Source organism: Trachemys scripta, chromosome 9 (assembly GCF_013100865.1).
Source record: "Trachemys scripta elegans isolate TJP31775 chromosome 9, CAS_Tse_1.0, whole genome shotgun sequence".
In the NCBI taxonomy this organism is placed as follows: domain Eukaryota; kingdom Metazoa; phylum Chordata; order Testudines; family Emydidae; genus Trachemys; species Trachemys scripta.
The window spans coordinates 88,856,602-88,876,479 of NC_048306.1; the positions used below are offsets into that span (position 1 = coordinate 88,856,602).

At 43.9% G+C, this 19,878-nt stretch overlaps 1 protein-coding gene across 13 annotated transcripts in view; it reads right to left on the minus strand.

Moving 5' to 3' along the window:
* Positions 1-19,651, minus strand: part of TNIK (TRAF2 and NCK interacting kinase) — a 299,369-nt gene extending 279,718 nt beyond the window's left edge. For 8 of the 13 annotated variants that reach the window (XM_034782236.1, XM_034782229.1, XM_034782235.1 and 5 more), the window contains exon 1: positions 19,188-19,649. In XM_034782236.1, the coding sequence (XP_034638127.1) occupies positions 19,188-19,244 (57 nt within the window). In that variant the 5' untranslated portion in view covers positions 19,245-19,649. Of the gene's footprint in view, positions 1-19,187 lie in introns of all 13 variants that reach the window. The other 5 variants (XM_034782238.1, XM_034782237.1, XM_034782241.1 and 2 more) reach the window with 2 other exon arrangements.
* Positions 19,652-19,878: the final 227 nt, after the last annotated feature.

Below are 19,878 nucleotides of genomic sequence, written 5' to 3' on the forward strand. Positions count from 1 at the left end.
CAGGAGGTGGTGATCTACCAGGGGCAATGTCAGATTTGTCCAGCTACCATTGGTCTTTGGCACCCTGACAGAATTCAGCACACACAAGTACTCAGTCTCCATTGAAACTGAAACTAGGGTAACTGGACATAGCTACATTGAAAGACAATTCAGGTGCACTGATTTACACCAGGTTTCAGAGTAGCAGCCGTGTTAGTCTGTATCCGCAAAAAGAACAGGAGTACTTGTGGCACCTTAGAGACTAACAAATTTATTAGAGCATAAGCTTTTGTGGATGCATCCGAAGAAGTGGGCTGTAGTCCACGAAAGCTTATGCTCTAATAAATTTGTTAGTCTCTAAGGTGCCACAAGTACTCCTGTTGATTTACACCAGCGGAGGACCTGGAACTGAGAAGTTAATTGCAAAAGTCTAATGAAAACCAAAAAGCTTTCAACAGAGCACTACCAGAGGGACACAGGACTCCTTCCTGGGCAAGCCCTTCTATGGGTCTCTTTTATAGACACCAGCAAGGATTTTGAAAGGATGGGAACAAGGCTCTGCATGGCATGATGGACCCCCAGAAGCATCACAGTGCACGAATACCTTGCTAAGGATGGAAACTGTTGAAGATGTGGATTAAAGTGTAAAGTGGATGTCATGGAGAATAAGCTCTGAATGAGGAATGCACGGGTCATCAGCCTGACAGCTTCGGCTGGGCTGGAGAATCTGGAAGCCTTAATTAAAGAACAGTTACCAGCTGTCTCAAGGGGGGAAGCAACAGATTTACATCTCTGGCCCTTCTTTGGGTATCTGAAGCAGTGGAAACATTTGCCACTCTGGGAATCTTAACAAATTTCCCTGCCGGTTTTATAAAGAGGAGTTTCAAGTCATCGCCTAACAGAAGAGGTGGTTTGCTTTGTTTTAAACAGAAGTAACAAAAGAATCTTCTTTTGGCTCACTGCCAGTCATTTAAGAAATTGACAAAAATACAATTTAGAGAGAAGTTGGGATAAGATTAAGGGCTTTAAACTCTGATTGTTTTTTCCTATGTATCATTTTCTCCTCTACCTCTCAAGGCAGGGTTCACATCAGGAATAATCTCTTCCACCTTCACTAAAAGGAGCAAAAGAGTGGATTGTGACTGTATAAGGCAGCAAGAAGTCCTCTTGCAACCCTGCCTGCCTTACCCAGACCTTGGATCTGGCCATGTAGAATCCACAGACCATTGTATGCCTGGCTATTCCCTTCTGGAGCAGGTGACAGCGAGGTGCAGGGATGGGTGATGTCTGGGGTCTTCACCTCCTTACTTGCTGGCCAATATGGCTAAGGCAGCCCCCCGGGGAGTCAATTTGTTCTTGCATTGCCATCCACCACCACCACCTCACCCCCCGTGTCTAAAATTCACAAGTTAGCCCTGCAAAAATCATGAGATGGGCTTAATACTAAGACATCTCAAACTGATCAGTGTTGGATTCTTTTTATTGGCCTTCTGGTTTCTGAGCCTTTATGTTGAGGAGTTTGAGCTTTTTTCTACATCCAGAATTACTTTTTAAAAAGTGATGCTGAGATTCTCTCATTGCAGGGGTCGGCAACGTTCGGCACACGGCTTGCGAGAAGCGACGCGGGGCGAGTGATGTGCTGGCCACGGCTTCTCGCCGCTCCCATTGGCCCGGGACGGCGAACCGCGGCCAGTGGGGGCCGCGATCAGCCGAACCTGCCGCGTCAGCAGGTAAATAAAACTGGCCCAGCTCAGCCACGGGCCAAACGTTCCTGACCCCTGTCTCATTGTCACCGGATACCAGCAGAGGGGGCTTGAAGAAAAGACACCCAGTGTCATGTTTGGAACATGTTTGCCAGAAGCGGGGAATGGGCAACAGGGGATGGATCACTTGATGATTACCTGTTCTGTTCATTCCCTCTGGGGCATCTGGCATTGGCCACTGTCAGATACTGGGCTAGATGGACCTTTGGTCTGACCCAGTATGGCCATTCTTATGTTCTAGCATGCTTATAATGTTTCTTGATAAAAATTTATCCTTATTATAAACTTTGACCCTATAATAAAATCTTGCCAAGACGACATGTTAATTTGCTGGTTGGGGTGATTGGCAGGAATTAGGGTCAGCAATCCTGCCCTTTCAGTACCACATTGTGCTCCCTTAGGCAACAATGCTAAGTCTTTAGGGTAGTTTGTACAGTCTTTATGTACATTAATTTGCTCTGTAGTTCTATGAAAAGGCAATTAACTTCATTCTGGTAACTGCTAATGTCCCCAACAGCCAAACAGAGATGGTTCTAAATACCAGTTATTTTCAGGAACATTTTAGGTACCAATATGCTAAACACACTTCTTTAGCCTGGCTATTGAACTACACAATGGTAAATGTACTGGAATTTGGCACTTTTCCTTTGCAGGAGATTAACAAGTGACTCATTATATTGCAGTGTATGTGTCACCTTGGCTAGGTCATCATAAATGATAACTGGTCCTTAATTATTTCCTTTCAGGAAAAGAAGTTTTGTAATGCTCACTTTACATCTGTTTTTATCCACCAGGTCTTGCCTTCTATTACCTGCTTCATGGCTTGCTTTTTACTTCCTAGCATAGAGTAGTACTAGAATGGTCAATCCACATCCAGTGTAACCATGTGGTGCCTTTGAAAACAGGTGACTCACTAGACTGAGAACTGACGATCTAGGACATTGAATGCCTGAAGAAAGCAGATCTGTTAATTTCAAGTATATATGAACTTCCTCTGTTTTTAATCTGTTGTCACTCCTAACATTTTCCTCATTATCTTTCTATTCTTTACTGAATATACTTTGCTCAGAACTCCATCCCCAGTAACCAAATAAAATTGTGAATGAAAGATAGAATTGTGTAGTGCAGGCTTTTAGTGTCACACTTACCACTCAACATTCATAAGAATTGGGCAACTAACAGCTTCCACAATCGTCTAATAGAGCACCCTTCAGGCCCATTGACTGTGAAACAGCCTCCCAATGCACAAGAGAGTCATTTCAAAGTAGACTGGACAATGCACTTGAAAACTAACAAAAAATACCATACATTCAGGAGGATGGACAGCCAGCAGCTCTCTTAACAAGACATTTTAAAAGTAACCTCCAAGTTCATTGGGGCATAAATAACTCGACTCGCATTACGTACTCCAGCATTTGCAGGATGAAACCTGCTGTTCCACATGCATTCTTGCCTGTGCAGGAGTCCTGCACCTTCACAGGCAGAGTAGCCAGACATCTGGCTACACAATTTGCCTGCTCAGATGCTGTTTGCTTGGGGACAGCCAAGTTTAGAACAGTGGTGGGCAACCTGTGGCCCATCAGGGTAGTTTGCTGGCAGGCCACCAGACAGTTTGTTTACATTTGCATGGCCACCCGTAGCTCCCAGTGTCCGCAGTTCGCCATTTTCAGCCAATGGGAGCTGCAGGAAGCAACAGCCAGCAGGTCCCTGCGGCCTGCGCCGCTTCCCACAGCTCCCATTGGCCGGGAACGGCAAACTGTGGCCACTGGGAGCTGTGGGCGGCCATGCAAATGTAAACAAGTTGTCTGGCGGCCTGCCAGTGGATTACCCTGATGGGCTGCATGCAGCCTGCAGGCTGCCCACCACTGGTTTAGAAGCTGCGTTAAGGCCCCTTTGATAATTTGGCCAACTATTGTGTCCCAAGAGGGTTGTATTTATTTTTTATTTCCAGTTTCAGAGACAAGAACTTGGAAGGCAAGAATGCCTTGTGGTTTAAGCCCTGAACTGGATATCAGGAGATCCAAGTTCAACTCTTGGCTCTAATACAGCCTTCCTGTGTAACCATCAGCAAGTCATTTGTGCTTTTGCTGGGTCAGGGCCCACATTTAAAATTCAAGCATGTGAGCAGTCCCATTGACTTCAGTGGAACTACTCACATTGTTAAAGTTAAGCACATGCTTAAATGCTTTGCTGGATTAAGGCCTTAATCTCTCGGAGACTCATATTTCCATCTGTAAAGTGGAACCAATAATACTACATCTCTCTTTTATTTTCTCTGTCTTGCCTACTTACATTTGAAGTTTTTCAGGCTAGATTATCTCTAGGTTTGCACAGTCCCTACCACAATTCCAACTGGAGGCACTCCCACCATTCAAGTTCTAAGAATTTCTTGTAACTATTTCACAATCTTTTTCTAGAAGTAAACATATTGTTTCAAAGGCAGTTTGCATAATTTGCTGAGAATGCGTTTACACTTGTGACAGCAGCACCAATTCAGGAAAGTCCTGAAACCTGGGCTTAAATTAATCCCTTTCAAGACAGCAAGGTGAAGGCAATGAGCAAGTGCCAACCTGAAGAGGGATGTTCTCACCAGTCCCGATTCAGCTTCAGCTGCTCCCTTTCATTTCTGCATGTACCAGCTCTCCTCTCCTTTTCATAATACTCCTGATGACCATTAAAAGCTCAGCGAATATTAGTTTGGAGCAAATGGCGGAGATTTCAGTCCATCATCACCAGGGAAGAGTGTATTGAATTCGGAATACGTGGCTTGGGAAATTTGTTTTTGTCCACTTTCAGCATGTCCATCAGTGCAGAGCTCTGGGCAGTGTTTATATTTAGAGCAGTCCAGTGTATTCAGTCAGGAGGAGGTAGTCACTGTGGCTGAGAGTTTCACTTTGGAGACCATTTGCAAAGCTCTCTCATTACCACAAATCCCATTTAGCTATTCCAGGCTCTTTGAACATACTAATACACTGATCCCTACAGAGTGGCAAGAGGAAGACCACAGAGTCATCACAGTCTCTCAGCTAATCAATATTTAAAGGCCCAAGACTTACTGCAATGAAGACAGCTTGTCTGCATGGCCTGAAAAAAGACTATTTAAACCCCTTTTAATTTTAAAACCTAGGGCCTAGGCAACACTCCAAGAGCATTGCTTCCTTCCCCACCCCATCTCCATTTCTTTCTTCCTGGGGCATTAGCAATTTAGAAGATGCTACATATTGCATGACTCCCTTCTCCCCCCCCACCCCCCACTGCCAGACACTGGCAGCCAGGGTGCTAAGAGTGAATATTGAATGAGAGGGAAAACTGCATTGCCCTTTACTCTCCACCATGGAGTGCTGGCAGCACCACAATGGTTTAAGAGGAAGTCACCATTTCCATTCTACTGTTGGGTGGGGAAGTGGGAGCAAAAGGCGTTAACTGAGTTATCGGGATTCACTGCAGCCCAAAACATGGCTTGGAAGTTATTGGATTTTTAATTCCCGGGGTACATAACATACAGGAAGACGCCCTTTTCACCACATCCAATCTATTTAAGAGGAATAATCTGAGTTTTCTTTGGAGGCTTCCATAGCTATAGGAGAAATTTAAAAAAAACAAAAACAAAAAAAACTGAAAAATATGCAGGGTCATTCATCCACAGTGCCACTTGGTCTCTTGAGAAGGGAATTTTTAAACGGCTAGTTATATTATTTAGAAAAGAGGCTTCTGTACATAAAGTCAATACCATTTTGTTCACTGAATTAAAAAAAAAATTCCAGGCTCATTTGGCTTTCAGAGCTCAGATCCACACCTGGACTCATTTGGATCAACATTTGCAACATTGGCTGCCTAAAATCAAGCAGCTTAATAAACGTGTCCTGATTTTCAGAGATGCTGAGCTCCAGCATTGATTTCAAGTTGCGGATGCTCAACACCTCTGCAAAGTGAGGCTGCGGTGCCTAGTTTTAGGAATCCACCTTTGAAAATGTAGGCCTATGTTTTCAAAAGGTCTCAATAGGTACAAGCACATAAGATGGGATTTTCCTAAGTATTTTGTATTGGACTAACTCAGCACCCACTGGCGTCAACAGTAAACTTCCATCAACTTCATGGGGAGAGGAGTTAGGTCAACATTACATACTTTTGAAAAAGTCTCACCCAAAAATGTCAATGTACACAAAAGCCAACCATTTGCTTCTGCAAGTCAGATATGTACATTTGCAGGTGCAAACTCAAGTCAAGTTTTCAAAGAGGCCTTCAAATATCTGGCTAACTGAAGAGCTACAATCAAAAAGAAACAATGAACTTCTGTATTGACGCTGGTTCTTCAATTTCTTCTCTGATAATCCTGTTGTGCCTCTAAAGTATTGCAACGATAATAATCACACTTGGCATCCTTATAGCATCTGCCATCTCTAAGAGCTAGAAGATTGACACAATGACCGGAGATTACCACAGACATGCAACATGTGATGTAGTACAGTACCTATGAAATAGGAAATGAGATAGAGAAGTAATGCCTATTAACATTTATGTTAATTCCTGGTTACCAGTTTATCTTAGAGGTAAATAAATAAAAAGAGGAAGGAAGTGGCAAATATGTTGAGTTACCCAAATTAATTGTGGATTCTTCCTAGTTTATAAAGCAACATCACACTTTGGAAAGGAACACTTTTTAGGTGCAAAAGATATAGCAAAGAACATGCAACCTAGTGGTTTAGCTCTTTAAAGCACTCTACAAAGGAAGCATGCAGACACAGTTTGTGTTTCATGCACCTTTTATAGCTAAAAAACCCCAAAACACAGTTTGGGAGTGGGGTAATTCAGAAAAGCACATTATATCTACTGGACTGATGATGAGTCACACATAAGAAGGGACTTATCATTCCCAGGCTCTTGGGCAAATTAAACAAGGCATTTTTCTTGTAGCAGGCCATGCTCATTGTCAGTTCACAATTGTGGTACTATCTGGATTTCCCAAGTCTCAGCTACCCAAAACAGGGGAGTAGTCCCCGACATCTATTATTGGATGATCAAGACTTCCTAATGTAGGGAACTTCCCATACTGATAATCAAAATTGCCCTGCAGATGTTCTCTTTTTGGATACCAGAGATTACCCATGAAGTTATTGTTCTTCCCTCCACTTCATGATGGATATTATCCCAGTTCCCTTAGGTAACTCAAGCCATTTTTTGTCTCTCAGACAAAAACATCCACCACAAACATCCACCACATTCGGTGTTGTGTAAAACCCAGAGAACAATTTGAAATCAAAGGTCTTCTAGGAGAGAGACTGCCAGCTCATTGGCTTAATGAGTTAGGCCAGGGCCTGTGACCTTTGAGGAACCTTTTATTTCCCCAGCAAGTATCACAAATCGAATACATTTAGTAGCTGTGCCTATTGCAAAATTCTGAAGTTACCCCACTAATAAGGCATATTTGCCACTCTGAGACCCGATGGGAAAGCAGCAAGGAAAGGGAATTTACTCCCGTTCTTAAGGGAGCAGACTTTATGTGTCAGGTTCAAGGTTGTAGAGGCTGTCTAATATCTGCCTTATCAACAAACAGGCTTTAAATAGCGCAAGTTTCTGTCCATTCCTCCACTTTCATAAAACACGCACACAAGCTGTCCAAGAATTGGGAAAGGTTTTCCCTCACCCCTTTTTAAAAAAACATTACCAATCAGGGTCTGGGAATTCAAAGGTTGGGCCTTTTCTCTGGAATTTGCTCCACTGGGTACATGTCAGAGTTTGGCCAGAGTGTAATACATTGATAGATATCTATGTCCAGATCTTCTATTAACTACAAGTTGGAATCCCCTCAGTCAGGGCTGGTCAAAAATGTTCCACTGAAACTTCCCCCTTCCCCAGCCACAAAAATTGGGTATTTGGCTCAATGAAACTTTTCATAGAAAGCATCTGCCTTCCTAAAAAAAATTCAGGATTTCATCAGAAAGCCAAAAATGACAAAAAGTCAAATTTTCCATATAAAATACCCCACCTCATTTTCTGACTAACTCATCTCCAAAGCCAAATATTCCTGTCACAAGACAGGAGTCAGCATCCTTCATTCTGTTACACTAGCATTTAACTTACAGCCTTAGTTTCGCTCTTTGCTAAATTAATGGTAGCTAGTTAGTTCTGTGCTAGGCAATTGCTTCAACATCAGGTCTGCTCACCTCTTCTGTAGGGAAGAAATACTGTTTGCTCTTGCCATATGAAATCCACCTGGATACCATAGTGCTGGCTGCCTTATTTTATCACCTACATTGATGATGATTACTGACCCACACCTGAACTTCAGGGGTGTGGCTGAGTGAGTATGTGGGGCAAGTTAGTAATATCAGAAAAGCCATTCTGGACTGAAAGATAGGAGACTTTCTCCACTCAGGAAGTGTTCACCATTTAAAACAGTAAAATCAGGAGTGCAGAAAATTATAAGTGAATCACAATTAAACCTCTTTGTTAAACACTTTTTTCCAACTTCAGATGCTTCCTTTGCCTTTTAAAACAAGCAATTAGCCAAACTCTTTGGGTACAAAAGCAAAAAGCTAGGGCCCAGTCTCACAAGAAGTGGAGCACCCTGCTGGGAAATTGAGGGTAATGAGCCCCTCCCTCAGGATTAGTCCTGCAATTAGTGCTGGAAAAGAAAAGTTTTGCCATTTCCTAAATGTTCTTTAGACAATTCTCCCTCTGAAATCATAAGCCTTTTACGTGCAGAATGTCAAAGCTCATTGCATTTGCTGCCTGATCTAGTCGCAGGCAGTTTCAATATGCAGGCATAGTTCAGAGCGACAAAGGGAGGGAGGGGGGGAGGGGGGGGAGAATCAAAGGCTACGGGCTGTATAACTACTAAATGCAGCTCTTCATGTAACTGAGCTTGAAATGACTGAGGTTTCTCTAAGTGCAGCAAGCCAGTGTAGTCCAATGTTCTAAACATCAGGAGCCCTAGGTTCTAGTCCCACCTCCACCACTAGCCTGTTGTGTGACCTTGAACATATTGCTTCACATCTCAGGATATGTCTAAACCACACCAAAAAAGCACCACCGCAGCATGTCTCAGAGCCCAGGTCTTCAGGCTCACACTACAGTGCTAAAAATAGCAGCATAGCTGTTCCCCCTCAGGCTCTGAAACCCAGCAAGGGGGTGGATCTCAGAGCCTGAGCAGAAGCATCTATGCTGCTATTTCATAGCCCAAGCCCTAGTCTGTAGGTGCAGGCTTTGAGACTCTCTGCCACAGGTTTTGTTTTCATTTCTTTCAGTTTTCCCATCTATAAAATGGGGAGAAAGCCAGTCTCCATCCACAGCTCTCCAAAGGAAGGTAAGCATTATAAGTGCTAGATACTACTGTAACTTCAACTCTCAAAAAGCAAGCTTTTCAAAATGTAATACATTTATAATACGACAGAATCAAGGCGAGATTGGCATGATGCCCTATAGCATACCGAACGGGAGTTGAGTCTTCTCTTACTCTTTTTAATGGCTATTGCTGATTGTCACAATTGTGACGTTACAAATTGAATCAAACTGTATTTTTCCCACCTCCACGCCATGTTACCTATTTGCCCATTATTGCTAGTTTCCCTAGAGTTAGACCTGTGTGAAATCTAATAAGATTGTTTTAGGAGCTCCTTGTTTATATTCTAAGTCTGTGGAAGTCAGAATGACGATCAATATTTTGCCCTTGGTCTTCAGGTATCAAGCAGGGTAATTTAAGATTCAAATCCGATTGTAAGGGAAGGATTTTCAAAGAGCATCTTAGAGTTTGCAAGTTGAAGTTGGGATTGCACTGTCCGTGCATCGTGGTCCTGTATACAGTAACTTTCAAGTGCATCTATTCCTTGGAAGCACATGGGTGATTATTGTCAATACATTTACAGCCAGTTCAAATGGAGATCACAGTTACTCCTAACCACCTGTTCTACTCACTACATTTAATGTAGTTTGGTAGCTGAACATCTTTAGATAGAAATTACAGGCTCTACGCTGACCATTTGCCCCTGCGTGTGTATAAAAGGTGTAATCTGTACTGACCGCCTTTTCCATTGAAATGCCTGTTTTTAAGAGTTACTTTTACTATCCTTAGGCCCCAACTGAGCCAAGCACTTTAAGCACATACTTAAAGTTAAGCATGTGCTTGAGCAGATTTAAGTAAGTGTCTTGCTGGGTTTGTGCCATATTCTGTAGTTTAAAAACAAAACAATCCACAGTTGTCTTGATAGTTGACTAGAGCAGAGGTCAAGACCCTACAGCAGCAGATATTTCTTAGCCGTGGTTTTTAACAACATGACAAGTCTCTAAAGCAGTGGTCACCAACCGGTTGATTGCAATCAACTAGTCGATCCTGGAGGATCTCCCAGTCGATCGTGATCTCCGGTGGTGCAGTGTGGCTGCCGCTAAGGCAGGCTCCTTGCCTACCCCAGCTCCAGGCAGCTCCTGGAAGCGGCCAGAGTGGCCCCGCAGGTGGGGGGGACAATGGTCTCCCTCCACGCTCTGCTCCTGCCTGCAAGCACCACCCTTGCAGCTCCTATTGGCTGGGAGAGCTGCGGGGGGCAGTGCTTGCAGAAGGGGGCAGCGCATGGAGCCATGTGCCCCCTGCACTCCCCCAGGGGCTGCAGGGGCACGTTGGCCCCTTCCGGGAGCAGTGTGGGGCTGGGATAGGCAAGGAGCCTGCCTTAGCCTCGCTGTGCCCACTGCCGACCAGGAGCTGCCGGAGGTAAGTGCTGCCCAGCAGGAGGCTGCCCCCCCAACCTCATCCCTGAGCCCCCTCCCGGAGCCAACACCCCATATCCCCTCCTGCACCCCAAACCCCCTCCTGCACCCAAAGCCCCACCCTGAGCCCACTCCCAGAGCCAGCACCCCATACCCCCTCCTACACCAACACTCTGCCCCAGCCCGGAGCCCCCTCCCAGAGCCAGCACCCCGTACCGCCTCCTGTACCTCAATACTCTGCCCCAGCCTGACCCCCCTCCCAGAGCCAGCATCCCATATCCCCTCCTGCACCCCAACACTCTACCCCAGCCCGGAACCCCCTCCTGCACCCAAACTCCCTCCTAGAGCTTGCACCCCTCACCCCTTCCTGTACCCCAACCCCCTGACCCAGCTCGGTGAAAGTGAGTGATGGTGGGGGAGAGCGAGTGATGAGGGGGGTGATGGAGTGAGCAGGGCGGGCCTTTGGGGAAGGGACGGGGCCTCGGGAAAGGGGTGGGGTAGATCCTGGGTCCTTAGATTCAAAAAGTGATCTTGGGCAGAAAAAGGTTAAAGACCACTGCTCTAAAGGAATATGATTTGGCCACAAGAAAGGGAGACACACACACACACACACACACGAAATGGATCAACCCTAATGGTGACAAACCCAGAATTCAAGAATCCAAGAGCATTTCAACCAACTACTACTTACTTGTATTTACACAGTGTATATTTGGTACACAGAAGATATGCAGGGTTACAGACGAGAGGTACTAGTCAGTGATACTTAGTATACCATTCCCCAATAGTAAAAGTGTCAGTCATATTCAATAATCACTAGGCTGTTTTGCTTTTAAGTCTGAAGTGTCAAATAAATATCAACATCAGATTTCAAAATACTCATGAGTTGATGTTCTTCATCACCCCACTCATGGGGGGGGGGGGAGAAATTTGCTAAGATTCAAGACTGTACAGGAATAGGTTATATCAGTGCCAATTTAAGGGTAGCCAATGTTTTAAACAAAATCCCCCACTCCCTGGCATTCGATAAACCTCATATATTGGAAGGCAGAGAGGAGAAGCAGTAGAGATCGCTTTCTTTTGTTTCCCTTTTAACCAAAAACTCTCATTAGAACCCTAACCAAAGAATGTGGCAAAAGCATTACTAAACATAGGCCAATTCAGGAAAACATCACCACTTATCAGAGGGGTTTAAGCACATGTTTAAGCATGTGCTCATGGGCTTTCCTGATTGAGGATCAAAACACAGTAAGTGCATGAGCTGGAAGAATGTATACTAAGAGTCTGAAAGATACACAATATATTGACAGTACAGAACATTCTTCTGCTTGTGTCGTGTAGAACGGCTGATGATGAAGACCTTGTTGGGTGTGTTGTTCCCCAGGATTTTTTTTCTCCCCAAAGGAAACACCTGACATTTTGAACTGTAGCATATTGTACAAAGGCACCACAACAATAACACTGCTCTTCAAAGTATTTATATGAGCCTCAAGGATAAGTCATCTCTAGTAGAGTTGATCTAGCAGTATCTAGAAAGAAGATACTCGGACTCAGAAAAATCACCCCAAACTTCCCTTCAATTTGATGGCAGAATTTTAACCAGGGGCTCCCTCCCAGATCACCACTCCAACATTTAGCTGAAATGCACGATGTATTAGTGGCTGTTCATACGTTTGGAGCATTATTAGCATTTCTAGCACACCTTTACTTTATGTGCTCTATCCTGTGTTATCAACCTGATGAAATACTAGTAACAGTACGATGCCAGTATTCTTACTAGTGCACAAGAGGCTCATATCTTAATTATTAAAGATCAGCTAATGCAAACAAATGGTCAACAAAACGTCACTGTTCTACAGAGGCAAGGCTATGGGAATAAACAGTGACACCGTTGCGTTTCACCCAGTTCTACACAAGTCAGCCAATATCACTACTACTTACCCTAGCGTCTTCCCCTGGAACCAACCCTAAGACCAAGAGTTTCCAATGTGACAAGTGAGTTGGGGCCCCCCAGCATCATGCGCATTACAGGGACCCAATTTCCAGAGCATGGGTGCTCAGCACTTTTTGGAAGTCAAGCCTCTTTCAGGAGTCTAAAAGTGAGCATCCAGAAATAGAGGGATGAAGGAAAATGACATCAACCTTTCACACACAAAAAAGAGAAAGAAACAATGCCCACTGCTCTCTAGCAGCGGGTTTACCACAGAGAGGAGCTCAAGCTGTAAATCCAGATCTGGCTTTCAAACATCCCAGAGTCCGCAGTGTTCAGATTCAGGGATTTGCTTTCAGACTGTTCTTGATTTATAATGAAATAAGGACCCACATAGTCTCCTTTACCAATTAGGCAAGGAACAGCTGTTAAGTGCCTTCTATTTTCCACAAGCCCCTTCTCCTTATCCACCCCAGCGGGTCCTTCTCTGACTAATGAAGGGTTGCTATGTGGTCCTTATTGCTTAAATCACATATAAGAACAAAGTGTACCTAAGCATGTTAAATCCAGGCATGCCAAGACTAGTCAGACAAGGCACAGCTGTGCAATCACCAGCTCTCAAAGTGATGAAAGAATAGGATTTGTTTTTCTAGAGCAACTTTCACACTCAAGTGGCTGAGAAACGGTGATTCAAGATGGATTAGGCAGTAGCTGATCAAGCTATGGCAACCATTGCAATAGCTCACAGGCAGTCTTGGGGCCCAATCCTGCTAACATACATGTTTGAAGAACTAAGCTCTGGGGCACTGAAATCTGTTGTATTGAGAAATGATGTGCTGCCACTGTCAGGCTGGAGGCAGGTTACTAGTGGAGTTCCTCAAAGATGATCGGTCTTGGGACAAATCTTATTTAACATTTTCGTGAATGACCTTGATACAAAAAGTGGGAGTGTGCTAATAAAGTTTGCAGATGACACAAAGCTGGGAGGTAAAGCCAGTACAGAGGAGAACCAGAATATCATACAAGACTGGACAACCTTGAAAACTGGGTAACAGAATGCGATGAAATTTAATAGTACAAAATGAAAAGTCGTGAACTTAGAGACTAAGAACAAGAATTTTTGTTATAAGTTGGGGACTGTAGTTGGAAGCGACAGATGAGGAGAAAGACTTGGGTATATTGGTCAATCACAGGATAACTATGAGCCACTGATGTGATGCAACCATGAAAGAGGCTGCTAATGCAGCTAGGACGCATTAGGCTAGATATTACCGGTAGAGACAGGGATGTGTTATTACCATTATACAACGCACTTGTGATTCCTCATCTGGAACACTGTGTGCAATTCTGGTCTCCTATGTTTAGGAAAGATAAATTCAAACTGAAACAGGTGCAGAGAAGGGCTACTAAGATGATCAGAGGAATGGAGACCCTGACTTACAAAAGGAGACTTAAGGAGCTTGTCTTGTTTAGCCTAACAAAACAAAAGCTCAGGGGAGATATGATTGCTCTCTAAAAATACATCAGAGGGATAAACCCAGGGAGGAAGAGGAGTTATTTTAGTTAAGGGCCAATGCTGGTACGAGAATAAGTCGATATAAACTGGCCATCAAAAAAATTAGGCTTGTAATTAGACAAAGGTTTCTAACCATCAGAGGAGTAAAGTACTGGAACAGCCTTCCAAGGGGAGTACTGGGGGCAAAAAACCTAACATATTTCAAGACAGAGCTTGAGAAGTTTATGGAAGGGCTGGTATGATGAGATTGTCTACAATGGCATATGGCATTAGCAAATGTCTTCTATGGCCAGAGATGGGACACTAGATGGGGAGGGCTCTGAGTTAATATAGAGAATTCTTTCCCAGGTATCTGGTTCGTTCGTCTGGCCCACCTGCTCAGGGTCTCTAACTGATCACCATGTTTGTGGTTGGGAAGGAATTTTCCCCCAGGTCAGATTGGCAGAGACTCGGGGAGGGGGTGGTTTGCCTTCCTCTGCGCACAGGTCACTTGCTTGTCTGAACTAGAGAAAATGATGGATTTTCTATAACTTGAGGTCTTTAAATTAAGGTATGAGAACTTAAGTAACACAACCAGAGGTTATGGGCCTATTACAGGAGTGGGTGGGTGAAGTTCTATGGCCTGAAATGTACAGGAGCGCAGCCTAAATACTCATGGTGGTCCCTTCTGGCCCTAAAGTCTATGGGTATGTCTGCAAAGCAATAAACACCCATGGCTGGCCTGTGTCAGCTGACTCAGGCTCGTGGGGCTTGGGCTGCGGCGCTGTAAAACTGGAGTGTCGAGGTTTGGGCTCAGGCCAGAGATCTGGGACCCCACTAAAGAGGAGCAGGTTATAAAACCTCTTAAAGAAAAAAAAAATCTTTAAGCCCCTTACAGACAGAGAACTATTATATGTTGGATTTACAACATATTGTGAATTTAACAGTAGCAAAAAATGTCCTATTGGATCTCTAGTTACTAAATCTTCATTTTTATTCTAAAAAAAGCCCCCTATTTAAAGTGCATCTCAACAGCCTGCTATATCACTATTCCTGATATTGAACATTGTTCTGCTAACAGCCAAGCCAATTCAACTCATTCTGCTATTAAACATGTCGAAAGGACTGGCAAAAATATAAAATAATATCTTCCAACCCAGTACAAAAGAATATTATTTTGTTATTTGTCTAATCCTCATGTCAGTGTAATATGTGGTGCTACCAGGTCTTAGGTATCTTCACTTACAGTTTTCTAGAACATTAACAATATTCATCAGCCCTCTGAATTATCAATATTTCCAGAATTTTTCCAACCTGTAAGGCCTCATTCTGCCTTTTCTTGTGCCCTCAGATTTCCCGGTTGAAGCCAAGGCACACAGATACCATGATGATGAGCACTGTATAAAATGACTGATGGAGACAGACAGCGAAGAAGGCAGGATTGGATGCTAAATATGCTCACCAGGTGCACCGATCCATGCATTTTAAGCAGATCACACCTCAATGCATAATTTTTCATTGCTTCAAACCCTTGTTCCACATACACACACTACTGTGGTGGCCCAATCTTTGATTGGCATAAATATCAATGTGGAAAAACGTTATTTTTTTTAAATGGCATTTATTAATGTCAGTTTATAGTCCAATTCTGCAAATTCCTGCTCAGGCAAATAGTCAGTGCGACTACATAGGCCACTAAAACCTGCTTGTGTGAAAAAAGGTTTGCAGGACTCTTGGTTTTATTCAAACCATGTTCAATATTTAACAGCACACCCTACTTTAATTCCATGGAAGTGTTGAATAGGCCCCTATTACTTGAGAGAAAAGGAAACCAGAAGAAAGAAAGATGACAAGCTCATGATGAAGGCTCAGCATACTGTAAGTTTACTTGACTGCTTATTAATAGGCATGTTTTCTGTGCATTGTGTTCTCTTTCTGATCAGCATGTTTACAAAACCAAAATTTCAGTTGAATCAAACATAGTGATCCGTTTCATAAGCATTTCTTTTAGTTCTTCCTATTTTGTTTTTAGGCATGAACTGTTATATCAATCTGGCTTTGAACGGCTGGCTGCTTCTGGCTTATAACATTTTTAATAGCTATTTCTCACTATTTCAGACATGTAGAGAAATGAACAATGTTTCCTCCACCCAGACACACACATTTACAAAGCTGCAGCCACACAGCCCTTTCCTTATTTTGTAAATTGTGTGAGCCTTTTGAAATTACTCCTCACTGATACGTTTTGTGTTCTGGCAGCAAATTTACTATTGATTTCTGATTCAGACGCTGTGGAATGATTGAGACTCCTCAACGTATCAGCTGAATAACCTTCTAAGTGCTAAATGAGGTGAGTTTAGAAGATCTATTCCTCAACAAATTAGGGACCCAATTTTTGTTTGACTTGAATAATTGAAATGAAAGTGCTATAACAGGCCTCTCCCATTTAAATTATTCAGCGTCTGGTATTCTTCCTCTTTGGATCTTGTGCATATCCAGGAAATGTCTGCTATGCCCAGGAAATGTGTGCCATGTACAGTGGGGGGAAAAGCATTAGAAAATGAAGTTCGGGCCCAAATGAACTAATGACATCTATTCTTTACAGCGAGGTGTTGAGAAAAATTTGATCCCTAATGCTACGGGCTACTTCTGAGTCAGAGCAGCAGTTCACCCTAGGTCTTGCCAACCTTGGAGCATCACGCAGGGTCAAATGTTCACATAAATTAACTGTTCTTGAATAATTTAACTAATGTAGTAGATACAAGTAGGCTTTTCTCCAACCCGATATATGTCTCTTAATTTTGGGAGCTCTGGACAGATTATCTTCACTTTGGTATGTGAAGTTTCACAGCGTGCCCTTTGTTTTCTTGTACACTCTCCTTCCCCACCAGTCAACATTGGCACCAACCATTCTTCAGGGGTTCAAAGTGGCAGCATGAAGAGACTCAACATCTAGATACTGTTGAGGCAGATCTACCATTAATCCAAGCCAACAGATCCTGTGGCTGACCAAATTAATGGAGGCAGGGTTTTTAGTTGCATTTGGGGGGGGGGGGGAATAGGAGCACAATGCCATGGAAAGAATGCATAGCAAGAGGCAAAATGAATGCAATTTCAGTAGAGGATTTCATATCTCCATTTCTGGAATCATTTTTTTTTAAATGGAAACTCAGTCCTGCTCAGAGGCTAAAAGAATATCAGTTATTTTGGACAGAATATATCTTGCACAAGAGCTGCCATTTAAAAACACACACACACACACACACAAATATGACGACATAACTGTAAAACACTCGGTCCTTAAGTATTATGGAAATTCTTAAAATAAGTGTTATAAGGACATTAAACTGCTGATGTTCCTTAAGAACAAACAAACCAAACACAGTTATGTAGGAGCCGATTCGTCTCTCAAATTACATTTGCTTTACACTGGTGTTATGGCCAATCACATTTCTCCCGATATTCACCAGCATACGTGAGAGGTGAATTGGACCTAAATGTTTATTTTTAAAATGCACGGTCCTGATATTCCAATCTTGTCCACACCTTGAACTGCTGAGCAATCGTTTACAGCTATTCAGCAAGAAAGGGGCAAATTAATTAAATGACAATCTTGTTTCCACTGAAGCAAATAATATTTCTAACACTACACTCTTGAAAGTCTTCAGTGGATGCTGCTTTTTATTTTATTTTTATTTTTTAAAAAGTCAGTGCCAGCAGTGGAATAAGCAGTCTTGCTATAATAAAGCAGGAGTGAGCTTTCAGACAGGAATTTCAACAGCCATATCCATGTTAGGTACTACTCCTTTAAGTGACTAATAGCTGAAATCAGCAATATATTTTTAGGACCAAAAGGATGGAAGAAAATAAAAGTTACGGAAACAGGAGGAAAAATATCAGGTCACAAAGAAAGTGATGGCTGCCATATTTGGTAAACTATACATCAAAATGGTACATTTTAAATTCAAATAAGAGCTTTATCTTTAAAAAAGTATGTGTGTGGGGGGGGGTAGCTAATGAAAACAGATGAAGATACACACACACATCTTCCCGGGGTTTAGCATCAGTGTGTAACAATGTGCTGTACCACAAGGTGAGATCCTCCACACTCCAATGCCCACCCACCACATCTGCGTTAGTAACCAACATTGATTCTGTTCCCATGATGACCCGTGTGTATAAAAATACAAATATACACACACACAGAGGTGTGTATGCAAGCATTGATTTAATCAAGCTTCATAAGACAAGCCAGTGCACTGCCTGATGAGAGTGGCAAGGAAAGGTGCATCCCATTCTCCTGAGGGCAATGGAGGTGAGAATGGAAATCATTAAGGGCTCATTATGTTCTAATTTCACAACAATAACGTCAAAATGGACTCTATTGCCCCCCCCCACACACACACACACACAGGGGAGAGGCAGCACCAAGCCAGGCCCCACGAAAGAGCATGCAGATCAGTAGGGTAACTGCTGCTGTAAGAATGACCACATATCTCAGGACAAAAAGAAATGAAAAGCCACATCCTCCTTGGCCAGGGTTTGTTTGCGTCTGGCTGTGTGTGTGTGCGCGCTTTAATTCAAGCCAATGTCTCCGTCACCTGGCTGAACCCAGATGAAAGGGAAATGTCACACTTCTCCCAGGTGGAGCAGAGCCGCAGAGACAGCCCAGCCCACACGGCGGAGAGCATGGCAGAGGGAGACACAGACATGTCCCCAGCTCCCTCCAGCCGCTCCAGGGTCGCTACCTTGCAGCAGCAGGTTCGCTTCGTGCCAGATGCTGGCCTGATAGCAACGGGGGAAAGGAAACACTTGCCGGGCAAGCCTGGACTTCCCCCCACATTCCCCCCCTGAACAAAACAAAACCCGACCAACCAGACGGGGTCGGGATGAGTGAGCTACATCCCACCCCCATCGCAAGCTACGTGATGGACACACACAGCGCTGGGGGGCAACAGAACATGTCTCCAATATGGACTAGCAGCTCCCCCTGGGCTAGTTATTCCGTGCACGGCGGGGAGGTGGGGGTGGGGGGGGGACAGGTTGTAGTTCTGCAGATTTATTTATTTCCCCCCTCGATCTTCAGAAAGCATCACACACACGCTCACTCACTGGGGCTCTGTCACACACACACACACACACACACGCGGGCGCGCGCGCCCAGAGCTGCGCCTGTATCACGCTTGCAAAGCCGAATAAATGCCACCCGCGTGCATAAAATAGCAAACTTATCCCATGCCGAGCCATAAAGCGCGCGGGGGGGGGGGGGGTGGGACACCGGGGGGGGGAGTTGGGTTTGGAGGAGGATTTTTTTTTTGCTCACCCTCAGGGCTGAGAGATCTATCTCATCCAGGCTCCGAGCCGGAGAATCACTCGCCATGTTTACTTCTTTGCCGGTGAAATTGACCAAAAATATAAATGAAACGCTGCGATCTTCTGCGTGGATCCCCACCTGGGTCTATTACACTCCTCTTCTCATGCGGGGGGTCGGGGTGCGAGACACCCCCACAGCGCGCCAAGGAAAAAGACAGCACAACCAAAAAAAATAACACAACAAAACAAAAATCCCTCAGCAAACGGTGCCTGCCTGGGCAAATCTTCCTTTGCAATCCTTTTGGTAGGGAGGGTGAGGCCGGTGCAAAGCTAAGGGTGATGCTGGGGAGTGGGTGTATTTAAATAGGACATGCTTTTCTGTGGATGGCGGCTGCATTGGCTGCTGTTATAATGAGACACATCAACTCCTCCAGTCGGATGGAGAGAGAGCCACACAAGTGTCTATCACGGCTTCCTGGGAGGAGTGAGAGTCACAAAGTGGGTGTTGCCTTCCCTCAGGAGAGAGGCAGTATTTCCATGCCATGTGTTTTGCACCATTATCCTTCAGGGGAAAGGAATGAAGGTAAAAACTGCCTGGACCTGGACCTTGCCAATTTGTGGACCTATAACCCTCAAATGGGACCATCAAAATAAAGAACAATTGTAACAGATCCTGTGCCTTCAAAAGAAAAAAAAACACA